Source organism: Colletotrichum navitas (genome assembly GCF_030913465.1).
Source record: "Colletotrichum navitas strain CBS 125086 chromosome Unknown LY79scaffold_125, whole genome shotgun sequence".
NCBI lineage: Eukaryota > Fungi > Ascomycota > Sordariomycetes > Glomerellales > Glomerellaceae > Colletotrichum > Colletotrichum navitas.
This window is the reverse complement of record NW_026850671.1, coordinates 13048-33501: the sequence shown is the minus strand read 5'-3', so window position 1 is coordinate 33501 and position 20454 is coordinate 13048. Positions and strand designations below refer to the sequence as shown.

At 42.2% G+C, this 20454-nt stretch overlaps 5 protein-coding genes across 5 annotated transcripts; all 5 read right to left on the bottom strand.

Moving 5' to 3' along the window:
- Positions 1-3: 3 nt before the first annotated feature.
- LY79DRAFT_571381 (C-type lectin protein) lies at positions 4-1525 on the bottom strand. Its single transcript, XM_060559238.1, has one exon. It carries the CDS (start codon positions 1506-1508, stop codon positions 309-311), a length of 1200 nt encoding a protein of 399 aa, XP_060407907.1. The 5' UTR covers positions 1509-1525; the 3' UTR covers positions 4-308.
- Positions 1526-2176: 651 nt separating this feature from the next.
- LY79DRAFT_571378 (beta-lactamase) lies at positions 2177-3860 on the bottom strand. Its single transcript, XM_060559237.1, has 3 exons — positions 3606-3860; positions 2582-3531; positions 2177-2524 (listed from the first exon to the last, which is right to left on the bottom strand). The coding sequence occupies exons 1-3, from the start codon at positions 3688-3690 to the stop codon at positions 2378-2380; spliced, it is 1182 nt and encodes a 393-aa protein (XP_060407906.1). The 5' UTR covers positions 3691-3860; the 3' UTR covers positions 2177-2377.
- A 96-nt stretch (positions 3861-3956) lies between these two features.
- On the bottom strand, positions 3957-5701 carry LY79DRAFT_643455 (Deuterolysin metalloprotease family-domain-containing protein). The gene is made up of 5 exons (XM_060562401.1): positions 5425-5701; positions 4677-5362; positions 4495-4612; positions 4416-4430; positions 3957-4363 (listed from the first exon to the last, which is right to left on the bottom strand). Exons 1-5 carry the CDS (start codon positions 5645-5647, stop codon positions 4344-4346), a joined length of 1062 nt encoding a protein of 353 aa, XP_060407905.1. The 5' UTR covers positions 5648-5701; the 3' UTR covers positions 3957-4343.
- Positions 5702-7667: 1966 nt separating this feature from the next.
- On the bottom strand, positions 7668-9943 carry LY79DRAFT_571374 (uncharacterized protein). The gene has a single exon (XM_060559236.1). It carries the CDS (start codon positions 9695-9697, stop codon positions 7745-7747), a length of 1953 nt encoding a protein of 650 aa, XP_060407904.1. The 5' UTR covers positions 9698-9943; the 3' UTR covers positions 7668-7744.
- Positions 9944-17345: 7402 nt separating this feature from the next.
- On the bottom strand, positions 17346-19123 carry LY79DRAFT_653817 (peptidase family M28; the record flags this gene model as incomplete). Its single annotated transcript, XM_060562617.1, has 5 exons — positions 18969-19123; positions 18225-18888; positions 18120-18171; positions 17591-18069; positions 17346-17525 (listed from the first exon to the last, which is right to left on the bottom strand). The coding sequence occupies exons 1-5, from the start codon at positions 19088-19090 to the stop codon at positions 17346-17348; spliced, it is 1497 nt and encodes a 498-aa protein (XP_060407903.1). The 5' UTR covers positions 19091-19123.
- Positions 19124-20454: the final 1331 nt, after the last annotated feature.

Below are 20454 nucleotides of genomic sequence, written 5' to 3'. Positions count from 1 at the left end.
AACATTCAAAGCTAGAGCGCACCGGCAAACATCGGCATTTTGGTCACATCGATTGATTTTTGAACCAGGAGCGCTCGCCTATGCATACGATCCCTGGCTCGTCTAGCTACCGGAGCAATGACGATCCGAAAGCCGTTTCCACGCCAGAACCCTGATGCTTCCGGACTGCCGCGATATGTACAGTTGGCCTTGATCCTTGGACTTGCGAAGCATCCTCCACGCAGCACGCGTCGAATGTGTTGAGGTGCGTCTGGTGCTTCTCTATCGTCGTCTTGCCGTTGGTATTGGAAGGATGGGGTGGCCATGTCCTAGCCCCAAAGGGTCGAACACCATTCCCGAACCTGACCAGCCATGTCAAAGCAGCCGTAGGGTGAGCGACCTTTGGGAAACAGACCAACCGCGCATGTCGCGTCGAGACATGTTGTCTCGCTGTTCGCCGCTTGATCTTCCCAAGTCGTACCCCAAGGGTAAAACCAGCGCCTCACTCTCGGTTTCAGTTTGGCTACCTCTAGCTGCACGTTTCTACTCCGGTTCTGTCGGAAGGCGGACTTGTTCTGAGAGCCTATTTTGCCGATCTTACGCCAATGTTGGGTCAACCAGGAGCAATATGCTCTCGCGCCGTGCCATGTGAGGTCCGTTGCTGGTGTGTTCAGTCTATCGGGACCTGCGCCGTCCTGGCTCATCCAATCTCGGCCTGTTTCTCGGACGAAGGCAGAATAATCTCTGACAGCAACGGGATATATACCAATGCGGAAGCTTTGCAGAGTTATCTCTCCTAAAGGCTGCGAGTCCGGGTGACTTTCAGATCCCATGACAAAACTTCCTGCGGGGATTTCTGCAAGCGATGCCAAGTCTCGTGGGTCACCGAACCTAGAAAGCATACGGCCAGCTTTTTCTCGATCAGTTGCCGACAAAGTCCCTTGCGTGATGATTTCCAGCATCGTACTGATAATCTTGTCTTGGAACCAATGAGCTTTCCCAACAACATCGGCTACAAGCAGGGCGCCACGTTGACTTTGGGTAGGCGAGCCGTCAAAGAGACCTTCAATGAGGCCATCCGAGCAACCTGAGGAAGCCAAACGAGGCAAACTGCTCTGTACGACGGGTGCGTAAGCCTGAGGGTGAAGGCGGAATAGTTCAACAGCGACATGTAAAGGCAGACCTGCTAGGCGTCGAGCAGCCAGCAAGTGCTGAACAGCGGTACAGTCTATCGCTGGGTCATTAATTGCCGCGACTGAGCGAAGTTCAACCGTCTCCCGTGGGGCTCGAACATGGCATATACGGTTGTATGCAGCTTCGACGAGCTCTTGAACGGGGCCGGGTCGCTGAAAGCTGACCAAAAGCCATGAATCAAGGAGGTCTTCAGCCCGGTCGCCACAATGTCTCGTCTGCAGAGCAAGCGCAAACAGGGCCGGGTTCTTTGCCGCAAAGCCCGTTGCAATCATCGCTTCTGATGGCGCGGGTCCTAGATGCCTCGCAACGGCTGGTCCTCTGTGAAGTTCCAACATTGGTAACAAATTGTGCTCCAATGTCGGACGGCAAAGCCCAACGGTCGCAGATGTCTGGAACTCCGAGCTTGAATGAAAGTTGAATTCGGACTGATTCATATTTTACGCCAAAGATATTCTTGCAATCCGTAAGACTAGGCAGGAAGAGAAACTGTACTTTCGTACTTGCACACCCTAGACGGTGTTGGGCTTACAGAGAATCCTTATTACCATTGATAGTGCAAACAGACGCTTGTCACCGACTAAAGAGTCTCGCCACGGCAGATTACGTGAAGTTGCTAATACTAGCTGAACTTTGAAAGAAAGGGGCATTAACTGACGAGTTTCGGTGGCTGTTGTGGCTTTGGAAATATTGCCTCTATGTTGCTGACTGAATAGAAACACGATATTGATAGCACCTAACCTGATAGGATACGATGATGAAATATGTTCCAGTGGAATGAACCAACCTATTACTAAGGTACGTATCCAAGGCGGCCCTCTTAAGGTCGCACAGGTAGGAAAGACGGAATAAACCCATTATTTCAAGTCTGAACCCAGAAATTCCTCGAAACATGACAACTGTACAGACTAGGTCACAAACCGCCCCCGCTTACAGCTGGGCTTATAGTGCTCCTATAAGCGGGAGCTTGGAACACACATGATCTAATGATCTACTTGTTCACGCCCGCCTCTTGCGAGATGTTGATTAATTTCATGTGGACAATACGCTGTTTTCCACTTCTAGCAGGTGGAATTTCCTAGCCGCATCAATCAGTCGACAGTAGATGCATCTTCAGTTAAACTACAACCACTGACGTCTTACAGCTCTATAGCAACATATTTCATCACTGCAGAATGCTGTGTCTGATTCAAAAACATTTGTTTCATCAGAGAACAGCACGTGGTTTGGGTCCTTTGACTCTTGCATACATCTCGTCCTCGAATGCTTTGATGTATGGCCGTACTCCCTCCTCCGCTGATGGCAGCATTTGAGTTGCAAAGAAGCCACACAACCCAGTTTGCCTGTCAACCCACTGCGTTGGGTTAGCCTCATGATCATCCCCTACGGTCGAGTGTTCTGGATAACTTACCCAGAAAACGTTAGAGGCCCCGCTCCACATCAGCGTCCCGTTCTGCCGGTTCGGGTGATTATGCCCGTCAACAAGCAGTCCCCCAAGACCCCAATCATACTCACGAGTAGCAGGGAAATGACCAACAGCCCACTCAGGCTCCTCCATTGCTGCTAAGAGGCCCTTCTTTGCCTCCGCAGAAAGCTGAGGTTTGAACATTTCTGCAGTCGTACTCGGTCTCAGTAGCCTTCCATCATCAACCAAAAGAGACTGTAACACCCGCATAACGTCTGAGGCCGAACCATACGACCCCTGCCCCCCTAAACAGTCTGTGACCCCGTGGTTTAAGCTTCGACCGCGGTGAAGGATGATCTTTCCCGTGTTTTTGTCGCGGGTATTCATCCCCCATAATTTGGGCCTTATAGTCTCAATGTCAAAGGTGAAGCTAATGGCACCGATTGGATCCCAAATGTTTTCGCGCATGTACTGTTCCAGAGATTTTCCAGTCACATTCTCGATGAGTTTGCCTGTCCAGTCTAAGCTGGAGCTGTAGGCCCAGCCCTCTCCTGGTTCGTAGTCCAACGGGTAACAGAAGCGCTCTTCAACAGTGGACCCGCGAACAGGTTTGATCTTGTGAAAAGATTGCCACTCCCGCGTCGTATCACTGAGAAAGTCGTAACTATTTCCAGCGCTGTGGGTCAGGAGATGGCGGAGGGTGATTGGATTCTTGCGTGGGACTTCAATGGGGGACCCGGACTCCGTGAAACCCGTCAACACGGGCTTGTCCGCCAACGCTGGGACGTGCTTAGATATATCTTGATCAAGGGAAAGGATGCCGCGTTCTACCAGTTGCAGAGCGGCAATGGTTGTGAAAAGCTTCGTGACGGATGCTAGTGTGAGGATGTTGTCGGCTGTGAGAGGCTTCTTGGTATTCAAGTCGTGGCCGAAAATGTGTGAATATTGAAAGTTGCCTATCCGATCAGTTGGAATACGAATTACGTTCAGTGACAGGCTTGAATGGATTTGTCATCGGGGTCAAACGCACCAGATGTATCCTGCGCATATAGCATGACGCCTGGGATGTCGCTGTTTCGCACAGCGCCATCAATTTTGTCCTCAAAAGACCCCATGACAATATATAGTTCGCCGTCGAAAATACACTAGGTACTTGTCTTTGCGAGGAAAGTTTGAATTTGCGTCTATGAGGGGTAAGTGTTTCAAGGTTGGTTCATCTGGAACATTGGATATTGCCAGGTGGCAGCATCAAGGCCTTTATTAGTCATCAGACGTCTGCCGACCGCAGGTCAATGATGATCCTGAGGTGACCCTAAGCCGGGACGCAAGGGCCACTACTACAGGATACTTCCTTAAATCTAAAGACGGCATTCGATCAAAGCACGGAATGATGCGAAGCTCCGATTGATTCATCATCATATGGTGCCACAGAGTCACTTTTTGGGGTGGGGAAAGTCATGGGAAAACGGCTTGAATATCTACTATCTAGACTGCCTCACCCAAGCCGTAGAAACACGTATCGTCGGAGTGGACTGTGGGTCAGAACATCTAATATTCTGGTACCAACGACATTTTACGAGGCAGCACGGTGCTATATTTTGCAGCCGAGAAGCTAGAGCCTAGACTCGCCATCTCAAGCAGACTACGTATAAACCGTGAAATATGATGTTGTGATCTCCCACGAACAATACCCATGGAGACCAACATGAATGACGCAACGGACAAGCCAGACATAAGCGAAGAGCCAACAATGTTGTCAATGGTTCGCTTAGCAGCCGACATAGATGGCTAATGAAAAGTCAGTAATGTCGATCAGAATGACAATCGAGGGGTAACTAACCGTTGGCGAAAAGAGCTAATGAAGACACCGAAGTCAGCACATATTCTCCAAAAAGGTAGGCTGCTGGAGGAAATTTTACCGTATGTGTCGGCATGGTTCAAGTTCTGGGCTGCAGACAGGCTTTGGACACAGCTGTAGCCATAGCAAGAGCTCTGGTCAGTGGTTCCCTTGATTTGGGTCAAATGAGTCACTTCGTGCTGCCAGGTGTATAGAATTGTTAGCTGGGCCACGCATAGTCTTGTGGAGGGTATAGAAACTGACCAGTGCAGTCGTGGCCCGATCCTGGGCGTGGCAGGTGCGAGAGAGAGCGGTCAAGCTGTTGAAGAAGTAAGGACAGTTGACCATGTAACTTTGGCTGGGGAGTGTGTAGGCGATGACACCGGATGAGCAGGCAGGGTATATGTCAGTGCAGTACTGGCGAGAGACTCCAGAGGTGGTGCTCCCACACTCGCTGGCGACACGGGCAAAGACGGCGGCGACGGTAGAACGAGTGGAGGAAGACGAGGACTTGAAGTACTCGGTCATCTTCGCGGCAGGACCGGAAACAGCGGCGGATGAGGCGGCGGCGGCAAGAGCGCGGCAGTTGGAAAGGGCAGTTGTGGTGGCTGTACGCTGTGTGCCAGTGCAATCGCTTTGGACCACTGTGCGCTTGATGTTCTCGTGGAATTCACGGCGGACCTTGGCGGCGGCGGCGCCGTCGACCTCAAGGCTAAGGATATTGGAGTTGAAGCTGGCGGTACCGACGATCTCGTCGCTATCAGCGTTGGCGAAGGAGAAAGAGCCCTTAGCGGCAACGTCGAACTTGCCGCCAGCGCTCAGGTTGTGAACCTCGGCGATATCCCACTCGACATCGACAGTTTTTCCGGCAGGAATGATCTCGAAGGCGTCTTCAGCGATGCCAGAGGTAGCGAGGCGGAGACGGACACCATCAAAGGCAACCTGCTCGGCTATCGGCATTTGTCAGCGTCACGCGCAAGAAGCGATGGGTTTTGTGTAAGAGGTGACTCACATCCGGTGAAGACTTCGGCCTTCTCGACAGCGAGCTTGCCAAGGATGGAACCAGTCCTCAAGACCTTGAGATCAGAGGCACCAGTGTTAGTGATGCTAGCCTTGAGACCAGTGTTTCCGACAGCTTCGATCTTGACGTTGATGGGACTGTCACGCTTGTTGAGATCAACAACAGCGGCGCTCGCAAGGGCGGCGAGGCAAGAAAGACCGGCGAGAAACTTCATGGTGGATGAATAAACGAGAAGGATAGGTAAGATGGATCCGGTTGGTCTGGTTGCCGTTGCAAGTGAGGATGGGGATCTAATTACAAAGGTTTCTACTTCAGTATATATACTTGTGAGAGACTGTACAGTATGATAAGAGCGTATAAAGCCGAAAGATCACGTTTGGATCCTGTATCTATCCCATCAGCTACTGCTCCTCGTATCTTGCCAAGCCGGGACTGAGGACAAAAAAGGCATGTGTGAGTGTGATTGATAAGTCGTATTACCCCTGATGTGAGGGGTCAGGCCTACCAAGCCCTATGCATGAAATACTGGAGTACGGGGTTTATTATTCCTAGATTCCGTTGCCGGAACGCCATCATGTATCGTCTCGACGCATAACAATCTGGGGAAGGACGCTGTGTTAAAGCTCGTGGCGTGACGCCGCATGCGATTCGTCTCCACAAGTCCTAATATCGTGGTTTAACGACGATAGCTAGAATATTCAATTTGAATGAAAGGATCAATACTGCATCCAAGTTCAACTAGCCTGTGGCCCAGGAAATGGAAGACTGGGGCGGTGAACCCTCCTAGTATGCAGTCATCCAGGCCGCAAGGCGCTAAGAACGTGAGATAGGCACCTGGTTCAGTTCAGTTTTGATATGTAAAGAAACGCTAGGAACTTGTTTTCAAGTCAGAAACGAGCAAAAACGTCCCTGCCGATGACCAGGGGGGGCTTGACGTGCTTTTATTGATGATTGCCCATACTAGCCTATTAACACCGAGGTACGCGTTTTCGCTCGAAACCGTCTAAGCTCTAGGATGCAGTTTTTCCAACCTGTTTTCTACATGCTAAACTCGTCATTCTAGACTCTTTTTCTTCTGATATTGATATGTTGCTGCCGAGCAATGCCTGGGTGGAGTTCTAATCATCCGGTACACGGCACTGTTGGCGGCTGGGCACGCGGTGAAGAGTACCAGGTTCATCAATTGGCCCCTTGCACTGAAGGGGACCTTCCTATTGCAATCCCATATGCCTATTCTGGACGCAATCCTGCGCTTCCGGGGTTGCAACGAAGACGCCACTTCACTGGACATCCATGCAGAGGTACGAGTAGCATCAGACCAGTGCACGGCCCCTATCTAGATGACACAGCGACTGCTCTTCTTCCTTCCTACATATACGGATAATTCCATTGTACTAGGAGTTGTGCCCTCTGTGTAAATTTGAGTTGTTATCGAACTGGGAGTGGAGTTAAGAATCGTCCGAGAGCAGTCCCACGCGCTCGTTACAGGCCGTCCTGCGTGGGTGCTGCCATGATTGGCGCAAGCATCACGTTATGATTCGTGGGAACAATCGACGGCTAGTTCAGCCAGGTCGTTGCCGAGGGGTGACGGACTAGCACGAAGACACCTTCCAGAGATGATTAGCTCAATCAAATTCGGCTAGATGGGGAGCCGTGACGGACCGGGGCCATCGCCATTCCTTCACCGCCGCCGCTCGCACATCCAACGCAAATGGGTTGGCAGTAACCAACACGTCAATTTCTTACTCGTAGCTGGCATTGCGTCTATCGACCGTTTGCTTTCTAAAATCCTTTCTAGATCTACTTCAATGGAGCACAGGATTGTCAATCCGCATCTCGACGATGACTGTATAACCACAGTCGTTACGCGCAGGGCCTAATTCCACAGACCGAATGCGATACTTTCAAGTGCGCCGCAAGAGATGCAGTGATCGAACGTTGGAGGCTCAGCATAGACCCTTACAAGCTCTCGTGATCAAGCATTTGCCAAGTTGCCAAGCCGAATAGGCAGCTCACTACCATGTGTTGAGCCTTTGCATAGACATCTACCCTCTATAGGAAGGTCACTCTGATGCACCATGACCACCCTTCTCAACAACCCACAGACCACTGCTGTTACAAAATAGGGAGTTCACCTCCCCACTCACTATACAGAGTGAAATCAAATACACAGTCAGAAATCAGCAAAATATGGAAAGGTCTAGCTGACTACTGTATTGACTAAATTTTTGTTCTGCCCGCCGAGTCTTATCTATGAGGAATTTATTGAAAGTTACGGTTCAATGAAAGTAACAATAAAAAAATTAATTAGTTAAAATTGGTTGATTTCCAAAGGATCGTGACGCCCTGGACAGCCTATCAAGTCACAACTGTATACCAAGTTGTCCATGTCGAGTGTGAGCTGCGCACAGAATGGTGTACCATCCTCGTTTGGCGTCAATCTGAAATAAGTCGCTAGGAGCTCTCGCTTCTCGATATCCCACTTGCTTGACATCCATATCCATCTTGAATCAGGCGGGATGAACCCGTTTTCATCCATGCCCCTGTCTTCGAGCCAGACGACTCCTGACTTGCCGACCACCAAAGCCTGCCCATCCCAGGCGTTCTCCCTCCATGACAAGCTGTTCAGAATGTTGATACCCTCCATTCTTAAGTTATGGTTGCGACACTTCGCGATGATCATAGCTAGCGGAGATGTCAGGCCCTCCGAGAAGGTGAAGCACACTTTTGATATCGGACCAGGATCTCGCAGGTAGCGAACGACCCGGTCCAGGAGCTCCCTGAATTCGAGTTCGAACAGGTCGTACATCATTTCGCTGCGGTCAAGACTACAGCTGATGACGATGTGAATCAGCAGGCGGTGTATCTGTATGCTGTCCAGCGTTCTTCTTGCGTCCTCATTGAGCGTCGGATCGCCGAGGTATGTTTCCAAGACGTCTTTCCACATGCCTATGTACTCAACAAACTTTTTCTGCTCTTCCGCTGCTTTCAACATATCCATCGGATTGTAGTTGAGCTGGTCGTGCATTGTTCGCATCACGTGGACGACAGCCCGTGTAAAGAACTGGCCCCATAACGCTTGGATTTTTGCCAGAACAGTAACGCCTGGCTTGGGAAGCTGAAGTCTCGGGCTACTGTTCATTAAGAGCACGCTATTCCTGTGCGAGCTGAAAAAATGGGTGAAGCCGGCCATGAGACACAAACATGGCAGCAGATGCTCGATATCATCCATCTCATCGTCTGGAGTACCTGTTCGTAATCGAGGAGATAGGTAATCTTCTCCAACATCCAACTCTTCTCCTGGTTGGAGACCATGTAGCAATGTGATCTTGTTTTCCAAGAGGCGCATGCCGGTCCCCATCAGAGAGTCAATGTTCTTCATGTTGCCTTGGATAAACTCAAAAGCGATAAGTAGCAAAGTCATGATGATGATTGACCTAGGTGAGGTATCAGAAGACGACTGTTGGATACGCTCTCTGTATATAGCGACTGCTTTGACATGATGCAGTAAAGCTGCCTTGTGGTGTCGATTGAGGAAGCCGGTCAAAACCGCCTTCGAAGTCCCCCAAGGACGAAGCGCAGACGGGGGGGCCCTGTCGAACCGTTTACTTGACTCTTCATCAAAAAATATCGTTTGTGAGATTGCTCCAATCGCCAGGATTGATTCTCGAACACATGGATCCCTTGTCATTTCGTTGAGAACAATGCGTGACCAGAAGTCGGCCTGACATGAACCTCCAAGATCCCGGATCAGCTGATATCTGAACAGATCATAGTACGGCACATCTCTATGGTCGAATTGCATCGACGAAGGGTTGGTTCGAAGCCGAGCAGTCAGAATCGGAACTGAGCCCTGTTTTACCGGCTCGTTCGGCCGCGGAAGCAGGTGTCGACTTGCTTGTTGAGCTGCCGCAATGATTTGTTGTTGTTCAGTCGTTTTCTTCCGGTCCACGGCTTCTCTTATGTAGCCGTCGCACTCAACGTCCGCCTTCTCGCAACGACTACACGTAGGCTTCCGTTCGTCACATTTGACCCGCCGAATCTTGCAGGTCAGACACCCGGATCGAACCTTTGGTTTGCTGACTCGTTTTCGTCTCTGGCAATCGCCTGGGCCTCTTGGTACGAGGCCAGCGACCTGATTGGAAGGAAGCGTGATTCCTATCCGTGGAAGCAGCGGGAGAACACGGCTATGGCGTCGTCCCAAGGCACTGTTTGCTGTTTCGGGTTCCTCGAGTGTGTCTGAGAAATACGATGTACCGCTCATGATTGGATAGTTGTCTAAAGAAAATGATTGGGACGTCTTTTTTGTCTGTTCTCGTGGTGGTGAATCTTTTTTCTGCTCTCTGGGGACGAGATTTCCGTGTTTGTCGTCCTCGTTAATCTGCCCAACTTGACACATGCTCTCAGGTTGATATAGTCGATATGACCCAGTGAGCCGTCTGGAAATTGAACGGCGCGGACGACAGAGATTTCTGAATTTATTATTTGCCGAAGTCCACGATGGTGCCTGCCAACCCCGCTGGGGAGTGACGGAAGCCCATTGTTGGCATATGGGTGATGCGGCCGGAGGCGGTGGGTCACGTGACACACCGCCTACCGGCAGAATCCCCTACCCTTGCCTATACGCAAGGGTGCTACTACACTTGTGCTCCTACTTTACCTTGTTAACTAGTTAACTATTAACAACTATGAATTTAACTACCTTTTCTTAACCTTTATGATATTATAAGATATAGGATCCTATTAATTAGCTAGTAAAAACTAACATTAATTAATAGTTGATTATTACTAATAACTAGTGATTAATAAGGCTTACTATTGCAGGAGTTTACTTAGCCTACTATAACCTAGTAGACTACTAACTAAGTTAAGTATTATTAAGGCTACTTTACCTCTATAAGAAATACTATAGCATCTATTATACTATTAGAACCTCTTTAATAAGCAAGAATCTCTTTTACGCTAACTATAGTGCTATTAAAAAAAGACACTTAAGTAGTAATAATTACTACCTTATTTAACTTTCTCTTTTATTTTTATATTTACCCCTTTAGAAAACTATCCTTATTTACCTTATATATGTAAAATTAACCTAGTACTATCTAGACTTACAAGTGTAAGTTATATTAAGAAGAAAACTTACTACTTAATTACTACTATAAAAGTTATATAGTAATTACTACTAATTAACCTTAATAACTAACTTTATAATAAGTTAATCTAGTAGTACTTTATACCCTAAGGTATTTACCTCTATAGTAAAATATATTAACTATAAGAAGTATAGCTAAGAAATCCTTCTTAATAAGTAAGACCCTCCTACTATTTACTTCTACTTTGCCTATTATATAGCTAAATAGGCTAAATATACCCTTATAGGTTATAAGCTCTAGAGGGACTTTTAATATTACTTTAATAGATAAGATAAAGCCCTCTTTAGTGCTACTAGTAAAGTACTACTGTTAATTTTTTATAACTTCCTTTTTAACTAAGGCGTCTTTATACCTAAAGACTATTAATAAATTACCTTATACTTTATTACTGTTGTTAATAATAATAAGTTTTATGTTTAGATAAATAAAGAAGTTAAGAAGGTATAGTATAAGTTAGTAATATTTAATAGGCTTATTAAAATATATAATAGCTTCTTAAATAATATTTAATATAGTTATATTAGCCTAAAGTAGTATAAGTAAAAATAGTAATAGTAACCTATTGCCTATATAACTAAATAGCGCCTAGTAATATTTATAAACCTTAAGTAATAACTAGTAATAATATAGGCCTAACTTAATAAATAAGTGCAGAAGTTATATTAGTAAGAGCAGTAAACCTTAGTATTACTATAGTAGACTTAATCTATATAAGATTTACTACTTCTTCTATATAATATAATATAAGGACTATTTAATAAGGTAATAGTCTATTATCCTTTTTTACTTATTATTAATTATAGTAAGGACCTTTTACTTACTTATATACTAATCCTATAGAACCCTAAGGCATAAGATAGCTACTGCTAATTAAGAACAACGCTATTAGTAACTATCCTTTTCCTTAGTAATTAGGCACCTTAACTAAGATTATTACTAATAAATCTAAGTATACTAGTAAGATATATAATATACTTAACGTTAAGTTAAACTTATTCTATAATAACTATAGTAAAATTAGTATTAAAAGACACTAGATAGTATTAGCCTTCTTGTTAATACTTAAGGGTAAGGCTTTTACCTTTTATTTTACCTAAATTAGTAGTAGGAATATTTAAGACTTTACTACTATAGTTGCCTAAATAAGAGCTTACTTTAAGAGCCCTAAAGCTATTTAGATATACTTTACTAAGTAGTAAGATACTACCTTTTACTACGTTATATATAATAACCCTAAAAAAGTAAGCTTAAAGTGCTTAAGAAGCTTATTAATAAACTTACTTTATTTAATAAGTGCTACCTAATAGCTACTATAATAATAAAGTCCTTTAATCCTAGCTATTAAATACTTACTCTAGAGTTTATAAGTGTAAATTATACCTATTTAATCTAGTGCCTATATTAGAAGAGTCTATAACTAACTATAGTTATTAGTAAGTACTATAATAAAATATAATAATAAGGTTAGCTAGTACTAGGTAGACCTTAATAATTAATACTAGGTTAACTATACTTACTATAGCTAAGGTATAACTAGTAGTTTAGTAATAACTATAGTAATAGTAACTATTATAGTAATAATAATAGTAACTATAATACTAAGAAGTACTATATCTACTATAAGCCTAGTTACTAGTTAATAAAATATACTACTAATAAGTAATATAAGGTATATTAATAATTTAAAAATAACTACTAAGTAAAAGACTCTTTACTAACTATATATTAAACCTTTCTTACTAGCTATAAAGGTAGTTACCTATAGGAAAAAGAAGGTAATAAAGACAACAAGGACCTTAGTTACTACCTTTAAGGTAACTATACTCTTAAAAGTAGTAAAGATAAACTAGAAGATAATACCTTTTATACCTCTACTATATTCTTTAGTAGTACTACCTTTAGTAGTAATAAGCTTGCCTTTAGCCTAGCTAACTAAGCTATCTATTACTAGTTAATAAAGGATAACCTTAGTGTAGTATTATTAGATTTAGCTACCTCTTTTATATTAGATTATTACTTATTAGGCACCTTTTAAGGTATTTTACCTAATATAGGCGTAGTAACTTCTTTACTGCTAGTTACTTATAAGTAACTATATTATAGTAGATCTAACTATTAGTAACTATTAATATAGCTACTACTAGCTAAGTAAAGATCTAGTTTAGTAGTAGTAACATATTTACTTAAAGGGCACTATTATAGTTAGTACACTATTTAGGCTTATTACCTTTTATATAATGCCTATAAATATACCCTTTTTATTTACCTAGTAAATATAGATTAACTACTTATTTACTTTAATAACCTTATAAATACTCTTTAATAAGGCAATATTATAGTACTAGTTATATAAAAATAGGGTATTTATAGATACTCTTAGCCTACCTAAATATAGCCTTACTAGTTACTACTTAACTAATATAGAGTTATAATAACTTTACTAATAATTTAGGCACCTATTAGTTTACTGCCTTTACAAGGTCCTTTATAAGGCTAGTTATAAGGTTAAGGTTAAGGCTATTAAGTACTTAACTAAATACTACTATTACTGCTAGCTCTATAGGAAGGCACCTTTATAATTTAAATTTACTTTATGTAATAACTATTCTTTTAACTACAAGGTTATTATTAATGTTATATACCTTAAAGGTAACTAACTAGTTCTTTATATTATTAATACTATAACTGCCTTTAATATAGTATACTTTCTTTATAATATTTCTATAAAGACTATATAGGAGGCACTTTATTACTGCTAAATTAACGTCTACTAAGGACCTCTAGACTAGATTATTACTAATATAGGCAGAAACTTTACTATAACTAAATTTTTACGTAAAGCCTATATAATAGGCGTTAAAGTTAAGATTATCCTTATTAAGGTGCACTATAGTATTAAAAAGGTTAAATAATACTATATAGTACTCTAATAGGCCTATAAAATTATATATAAAGAATACCTAACTACTAACTATAAATTTATCCTTTAGAGTATAGTTAAGGTAGTTAATAACACTGTAGGCCTTAATAGCCTTATGCTAACCCTTTAGTATTTAGTGCTTACCCCTATATAACTACTAACTCTGCCCTTTACCTAATATTATCTAATAAGTAACTACTATCTAAAAGGCTACTAATAACCTCTATAAGAGCTATATAATACGCTAAGTCTATAAGGTACTTAAGGTATATAATAGCCTAGATACCTCTGCTATTAAAGACCTACTATTAGGCAGTAAAGTACAAGTATAGTATAAGAAGGGCAGATAGTTTAGCCTATACTACTTACTATCTATTAATAGTAAGGATTATACTATTAATATTAATAGCCTATATAACTTCTGTTTTACCTTAGTTAAACCTTACTACACTAAGAAGGAAGTAGATAAGCCTACTAACGTAAATCCTTAACCTAACTAACCTATAGATACTAACTACGCTAGTAAATATATAGAGAATACTATTATTATTACTATAAGAATAAGAAAACCTGTCTAAATAGTAACCTCTTCTCCTCTATAGTGTACTTATAGGTAACTACATAAGACCCTAGTTAATATACTACTATAGGAAATAAATAAACCTTCTAGTGCCTTCTCTTAGCTAAAGAGAAGTAGACCTAGTACTTATATAATAACTATATAACTAAGGCGTTATTACTACACCTAGTAAGCCCTTTAAACAGTTAGGCAAAAGTAAGATCTAAGGCCTTATTAACTATAGTGTATTTAAGATTATTATATATAATCTTTCTATTTACTAAGGCTATATCTTTAAATTTTACCTTATTAATAAAGTTAAAGGTAAGAATAATAAGCTATATAAGAAATTATAACTTATAGTATAAGGTTATAGTAATAATAGTAAAGAAACCTTACTAGTTTAGTTACCTATAATTTAGAAAGCTAGCTAGTATATAATTCTTATACTTACCTTTTCCCTTATAGCTAATAGTAAGGTAATATAGCTATAAGATATAACATAGGCCTATATATAGTTAACTTTATAACTTAACTATACTATCTATATATAACTTCCCCTTTAAATCTATAATTACTACCCTTAAGGCACTATTATAAAGGTAGTAAAGCTATTATATAGCCTTACTAAAGTAAGTACTTATTAGTAGGTAACCTATAACTACTACTACTATAAAAAGCTTAATATAGTTACTACTTTATATAACCTATGCTTACTCTTTTTATCTATAAAAAACCTTAACTTTATAATAATTAAAATATAAATAGATAATATAATTAGCTTAACTAGCGTTAATTTCTCTAACTATAAGGATAATAAGCTTACTAAGGTAAAGCTTCTTATAAAAGAGAAAATTTTACTTATAGAGAATAAACCTTTAGTATTTAATAAAGGAATTATCTTGTTGACTTTAGCTAAAGACACCTCTATTATACTTTACTAGAAGGGCTAAGGCGTAAAGCTAAGACTTATTAACAAGAAATTGCCTATAGCCTAGTAAGACTACGTTTAGTAGTATACTTAAGGAGTATATATTACTTTTATTTACTAGCCTAAAGTATACTTTAACTTATTTACTATAGCCTAGCACAAGAAGCCTAATAGTAAAGCTATTTAGTAACTTAACTAAAGAATCTAGTAGTAAATAAATACACTTAACTATAGCCTTATCTTTATTCTCTTTAACCTACTTAATGTAAAGCTTTTTATATTTATTAATAAATCTTTTACTAATAATTATAACTTAACTTTATAGTTAAGATTTATTATCCTCTTTACTAATAAAGAGGTTAATAATAAGTAAGGTAAGTTTACCTTCTATAGTAATATTCTTTATTTTTTATTAACTAAATCTAAATAAGTAATATAAAGTGTTCTTATATTAAAAGTCTATAGTATAGTTATAGGCGTTAATATAGTGTATACTCTTTCTATAACTATTATAATAGTAGTAAATAAGCTTAGTAACCTATTAATCTCTACTATTACCTACACTAACTTATACTTACTATATAAGTACTTAGTAAAGTTAGGTACTACCTATAAGAAGCACTTAATAATTAATATTATAGTACTATAATAATTATATAAGTAATATAAGCTCTTTAAGGTATAATAGATCTATAGTAATAATAACCTTACTAATAGGTTTATAAAGTCCTTACTAAACTAAGCACTTAAGAGTCTTATCTTTTATAATAAGGCAAAGATATAAATAAAAGGATAAGTTATATAAATATAATAAGAAATAATAAGAATAATAAGATATAGGATAATAGGCACTTAAAGGAGGAAATAGGTTATATAAACTATATAGATTAATAGTAGTTAAATCTATTTAATATAGGTATATGCCTCTAATAGCTATAGCTAAAGAGAAAATACACCTAAACAAGATAGTATAAGCCTACCTCTACTAGGTAATAGATAAATAAATTTACAGCAGTATATAACTATAAAAAGTGTAATACTTTTGCTCTTCTTGTTTTTATTACGTTTTTAGGCTTTTTAGGAGGAATAGGAGCACTAGTGACTTTTACTATATAAGAAAGTTACTAGTGTTAGTATATAGGTAATATAGCTAGAGGCAGTAGGTTATATAACACACTGCCTACTAGCAGAATCCTTTACCTTTGCCTATACGCAAGGGTGCTACTACACTTATGCTCCTACTTCACCTTGTTAACTAGTTAACTATTAATAACTATGAATTTGACCACCTTTTCTTAACCTTTGTGATATCATAAGATACAGGATCCCATTAATTAGCCAGTGAAAACTAACACCTATAGCAAACATTAACAAACCTGATCTCTTCTTGGCCCTGCACGTTTTTTCGGTTCCTCTTCATTGTCAGCATAACCCTATTGGTCAACTTAAGAGCTACCCAATCACGAGAGACAGCTCGTAAACTTCCAGCTGCAATTGAGATTGGCCCTCGTGAACTTTCAGCCGCCGTGGATAAAGCACGGCAAGCCACATCTGGGTCTTGGTCCGCTCCCAGCCACCCGTGCCAGCCTGGCTGATGGGCTTATGCTCTGCATATCATCGGTTATCAAATATTGTAGTTCTAGCACTCACCTACGGCACCAACCTGTCAATATTTCTCCAAGGGAGTGGTGTAAGAAGCTTTACTTCGCTGGGATCTGTTGGAAAGCTGAATCTACCGCCAGTAGTTCAGTGTCGCATGGCATTGCATTTTAATAAGTGTGTAGTATGATACTGTTCACATGATGTAATTAAAGCGTTTCACTACTTTGCAAGTCTGTTGAGAAAGCTAGGCTTATAGGGTTGTCTGCTATCCTCTACACCGTGTGTCGTTCACCTGAGCTGGTAAATGAAGTAGCTACAGCTGTGTCGTCCGACGACGGATTGGGAAACTCAGTAGAGACATTATTGAAGCAATTTGGGTTCTCTTCGCCGTGAAATTCGGGCCAAAATCGCAGCTCGATAGCCAATTGTTGATGCCTTTATTTGAAAAGTTTGTTCGAAGTTTGGAATGGGTCCGGCCTATGGATGGCACTCAAACCTGCCTTTGGATTTGACAAGAAATAGCCATGCCAGTATCGGGTAATGTGACAATATCGAAACAGGTCTACGAGCGGGGCCAGTGAGTCTATATTCTATGTTGTGCAGGAGTCATATCCATATATGTTCCATTTACGATTACCTTGCTCATTCTGGCAAACAGCTCGACTAAGATGGTGACATGCTTGATGTACAAGGGTTGCAATATAAAGCGCCTCTTGAGAAAACACACTAACAGATGCACATCGGCAATCAAATGTCGTGACCGCAGCCAAGATGCCTCTCCCCGAGAGCTTCAAGCTCCTCAATTTGGATGATATCATTCTCAAGACCTCTTGATTGCAGGTGCATCAACATAGTGGCGTTGGCAGGAGTCTTTGGAATGAGCTCTGTTCCATTTAGAGACAAGACAGTCAATATGTGAGCAGCAGCCTATCATATTTGTCAACGTGCATCCCTAATGACAGTCGATCGACTGATGTCGACAGTGAGCTCACCCTCGCGTTGACAGTAATAGTGTTAGGGTCGGGGTTATTGATGGTGTCGCAAGCTTGGTGGTAGCAAGGATCTTGAGCAACGGCTGTGCCAGTATGCAGGAAGCCGAAAGGCTTATGGAGGATTCGCCAGAATGAGGCATAGTCACTACCATTTGTAAGAACAGCGGGAGTAACTTGGAGACCCTGGCTCTCGAAATAAGCCTGGTATATATGCTCAACAACGTCAGATCCTGCAGGTCCAGCGATTCCGTGAGTGCTTCCATCTGTATCGGCAACACCGAAGAAGCCCTTGGCTACCATATCGAAGTTGAGGTAAACGAGCAAGTTATCGACGTCAGACGCGGGGAGGTTGGAACAATAATACTTGGACCCAAGCAGACCATTCTCCTCGGCACCCCACCACGCGAACCGGACCTTGTTCTTAGTTCGGTACTTTGTTAGGGCAAGGAAAAGCTCGATAAGTAAACTGGTCCCAGATCCTAAAAGCTTGTCAGTATACACTTACTGTAAATCAACAAATGCTACTTGCCGTCATCGTTGATACCAGGTCCAGCTTGGACGCTGTCCAAGTGGGCACCCAGCTAGAAAACGTTAGCAACGGGTACTTGAATGGGCAGGCAAATGGAATGCGCACCATGATAACATTGTGCGGGTCACCCTCCTCAGTCTCAACAAGAACGTTCTGCGTGATACGCTCCTCGACAATCTGAGTCTGCTGGAAGTGAGCCACGACGGTTTCGCCTGCATCAAGGCGCTCCTTGATCCTCAGACCATCTGCAAGGTTGATGAAGCCAGCAGGAACGAACCCCACCGGATCAGGCGCGCTGAGTGAGCCCGCCGTGGCATTAGTCGTCGCATCATGATATACAATGACAGCGGCAGCACCAGCTGCCGCCGCAGGTCGGACTCTGCCCGCAAGAGTACCTCCAGTTGGGCATCGATAACGCTGCACAAGGACAATCTTGTCTTGGACATTCAGGCCCTTGTAATTGACGGCGTCGCAACCGGCAGCTCCCTCGGGACCAAGAACTACCTCGGAGGTGATACCCTCTTCACTGGTGGAGGGGGAGTAGGTTAAGCCGAAGACATAGATAGACTCCCCGTCAATGTTGAAGTCGATGGAGATGACCTGGCCGAAAGTGGCGGGGAAATCCTGTTTCCAAGCCTTGGTACCAGAGATGTTGGAGACGCGATCCCAGACATAATTGACCGATGCAGCATAACCAGGCAGGCCGAAAGCTCTGTTTCCTCCATTGGCAAATGCAATCTCATTGAGGGCCTTTAGATTGGCCATTAGGCTGTTTGATTGCAGGAACAAGTCAGTCAATCGAGTTCTGGTCAATTTTGAGTGGTTCTGAACGACGCAATTGAGTCTTACTTTTCGGTCGTAAGGTCCGCCTGAAGTCTCTCGGAGTCAATCTTGGGTCTGCATGTTGTGTTTGTTGCGACGATGCCGGAGGCTAGCGAAAGCAAAGCCGCGGCGAACTTGCAGAATTCCATGGCTGCGTGTATGTATTAAAGGCGAGACAGCTGGGACTAGCCAGCAAAGTAGTAGACTCAGACACAGTAACTATAACTGGGCCACGGTTACCTTTTTATCTATGTAGCATTTCTGTGCGACCCTGGCCTCGTTTTCCAATCAAATGATTTAGTGTTGCAGTCAATCGTGGCGTCAATTCAGTCAGATCAAGAAAAATGATGATTTGCATGCCACATCCCAGGCCGCCGAGGCTTTGACACCCACAGGGCTACCGTTGGTTGGAGCATGCCCACGAACTGAGAGTCGGATCGGGAAGGTCGACGGTAACGATGAGGGGAACTTCGAGTCCGCCAAGAGCCAAGCTCTATTGAATTTTAGTCTTATCCTAAGACTCTTGGGCCGTCACCCCGTCATGTCATCAAAGCAACATTAGTCATGGCGAAACAGTTGCGTGTTCCTAGCTTTTCTAAGAAGATCAGTTACCAGGGTCATACTCGGAGCACTGGATGAACGCCACCTAGCGCCAAGCATGCAGCGAAGTCTTGTATACAAGACAATTAATTAATGTCAAAATAAAATAATTCTCAAAGCCTGATTAAAGGATAAAAGAAATAAAAGAATAAAACTGAATGGTTCTTTACCAACTCTGGGAAGTCTGGTCACATCTAGAGTTTTCCCTAGCCCTAGCACCCCGCGTATTGAAAAGTATGAGCAAACTTCACGTAAGCGTGTGTTCATTGGCGTAGAAATGGTAGTTAAAGCTATTATTAGCAAATATTTTCCAATGATTGCCTTTGAACTGTTGTATCAGATTGCTTTCCAAAGAACTTTTCTAAAAAACGTACAGAGTGGGTAAATAATTATGTTGGTCTTCGCCGCGATGTTGGCCACGACAGCGACGGTGGCTTACTTATTAGTGCTGTATACAGTGAGCAACCAAAGCAGCTTTCCACAACCCGAATTTAATTGTCTTGAGGTTCTGGGCGTTGATGACTTGATGACCAACAATATCTTGTCGTATATTTCTAAAATTCGTTCCCACTCGCCCTCCTCTAAGACTTACAGCTTCCATTTTCAAGCATGTACAGTGGGACGGTAGAAGTTCGTAAACGAGTCTATCCTATATGGCCATGGTGGTCACATCCAACTTCTACTATTAGCGCCCTAAAGATATGATCGCTAATTAGAGGACCAAATGGTAAGGGTATTCAGAAAGGGCGACCACAATCCATCTCAGTGCTTTCTAGGATTGAGAAAGGACAGTGTATTTCTACAGCTTCATTTACGACCCTACAACCACGAGGAATTGTCGAAAGGGCAAAAACATAAAGGTTTTAAGCGACTATTGTAGTAAGCAATTAAGCAGAACCTCAATTTCTTACCT

Excerpts from the sequence above, each read along its gene's own strand:
- LY79DRAFT_571381 (XM_060559238.1), bottom strand. The coding sequence starts at position 1,508 with ATGTTGGAACTTCACAGAGGACCAGCCGTTGCGAGGCATCTAGGACCC.
- LY79DRAFT_571378 (XM_060559237.1), bottom strand. The coding sequence starts at position 3,690 with ATGGGGTCTTTTGAGGACAAAATTGATGGCGCTGTGCGAAACAGCGAC. Across the intron at positions 3,532-3,605 it reads ATATGCGCAGGATACATCTG|GCAACTTTCAATATTCACAC; the intron begins GTGCGTTTGACC and ends CTGATCGGATAG. Across the intron at positions 2,525-2,581 it reads GGGCCTCTAACGTTTTCTGG|TGGGTTGACAGGCAAACTGG; the intron begins GTAAGTTATCCA and ends AACCCAACGCAG.
- LY79DRAFT_643455 (XM_060562401.1), bottom strand. The coding sequence starts at position 5,647 with ATGAAGTTTCTCGCCGGTCTTTCTTGCCTCGCCGCCCTTGCGAGCGCC. Across the intron at positions 5,363-5,424 it reads GGCCGAAGTCTTCACCGGAT|CCGAGCAGGTTGCCTTTGAT; the intron begins GTGAGTCACCTC and ends AAATGCCGATAG. Across the intron at positions 4,613-4,676 it reads ATCGGGCCACGACTGCACTG|CACGAAGTGACTCATTTGAC; the intron begins GTCAGTTTCTAT and ends TACACCTGGCAG.
- LY79DRAFT_571374 (XM_060559236.1), bottom strand. The coding sequence starts at position 9,697 with ATGAGCGGTACATCGTATTTCTCAGACACACTCGAGGAACCCGAAACA.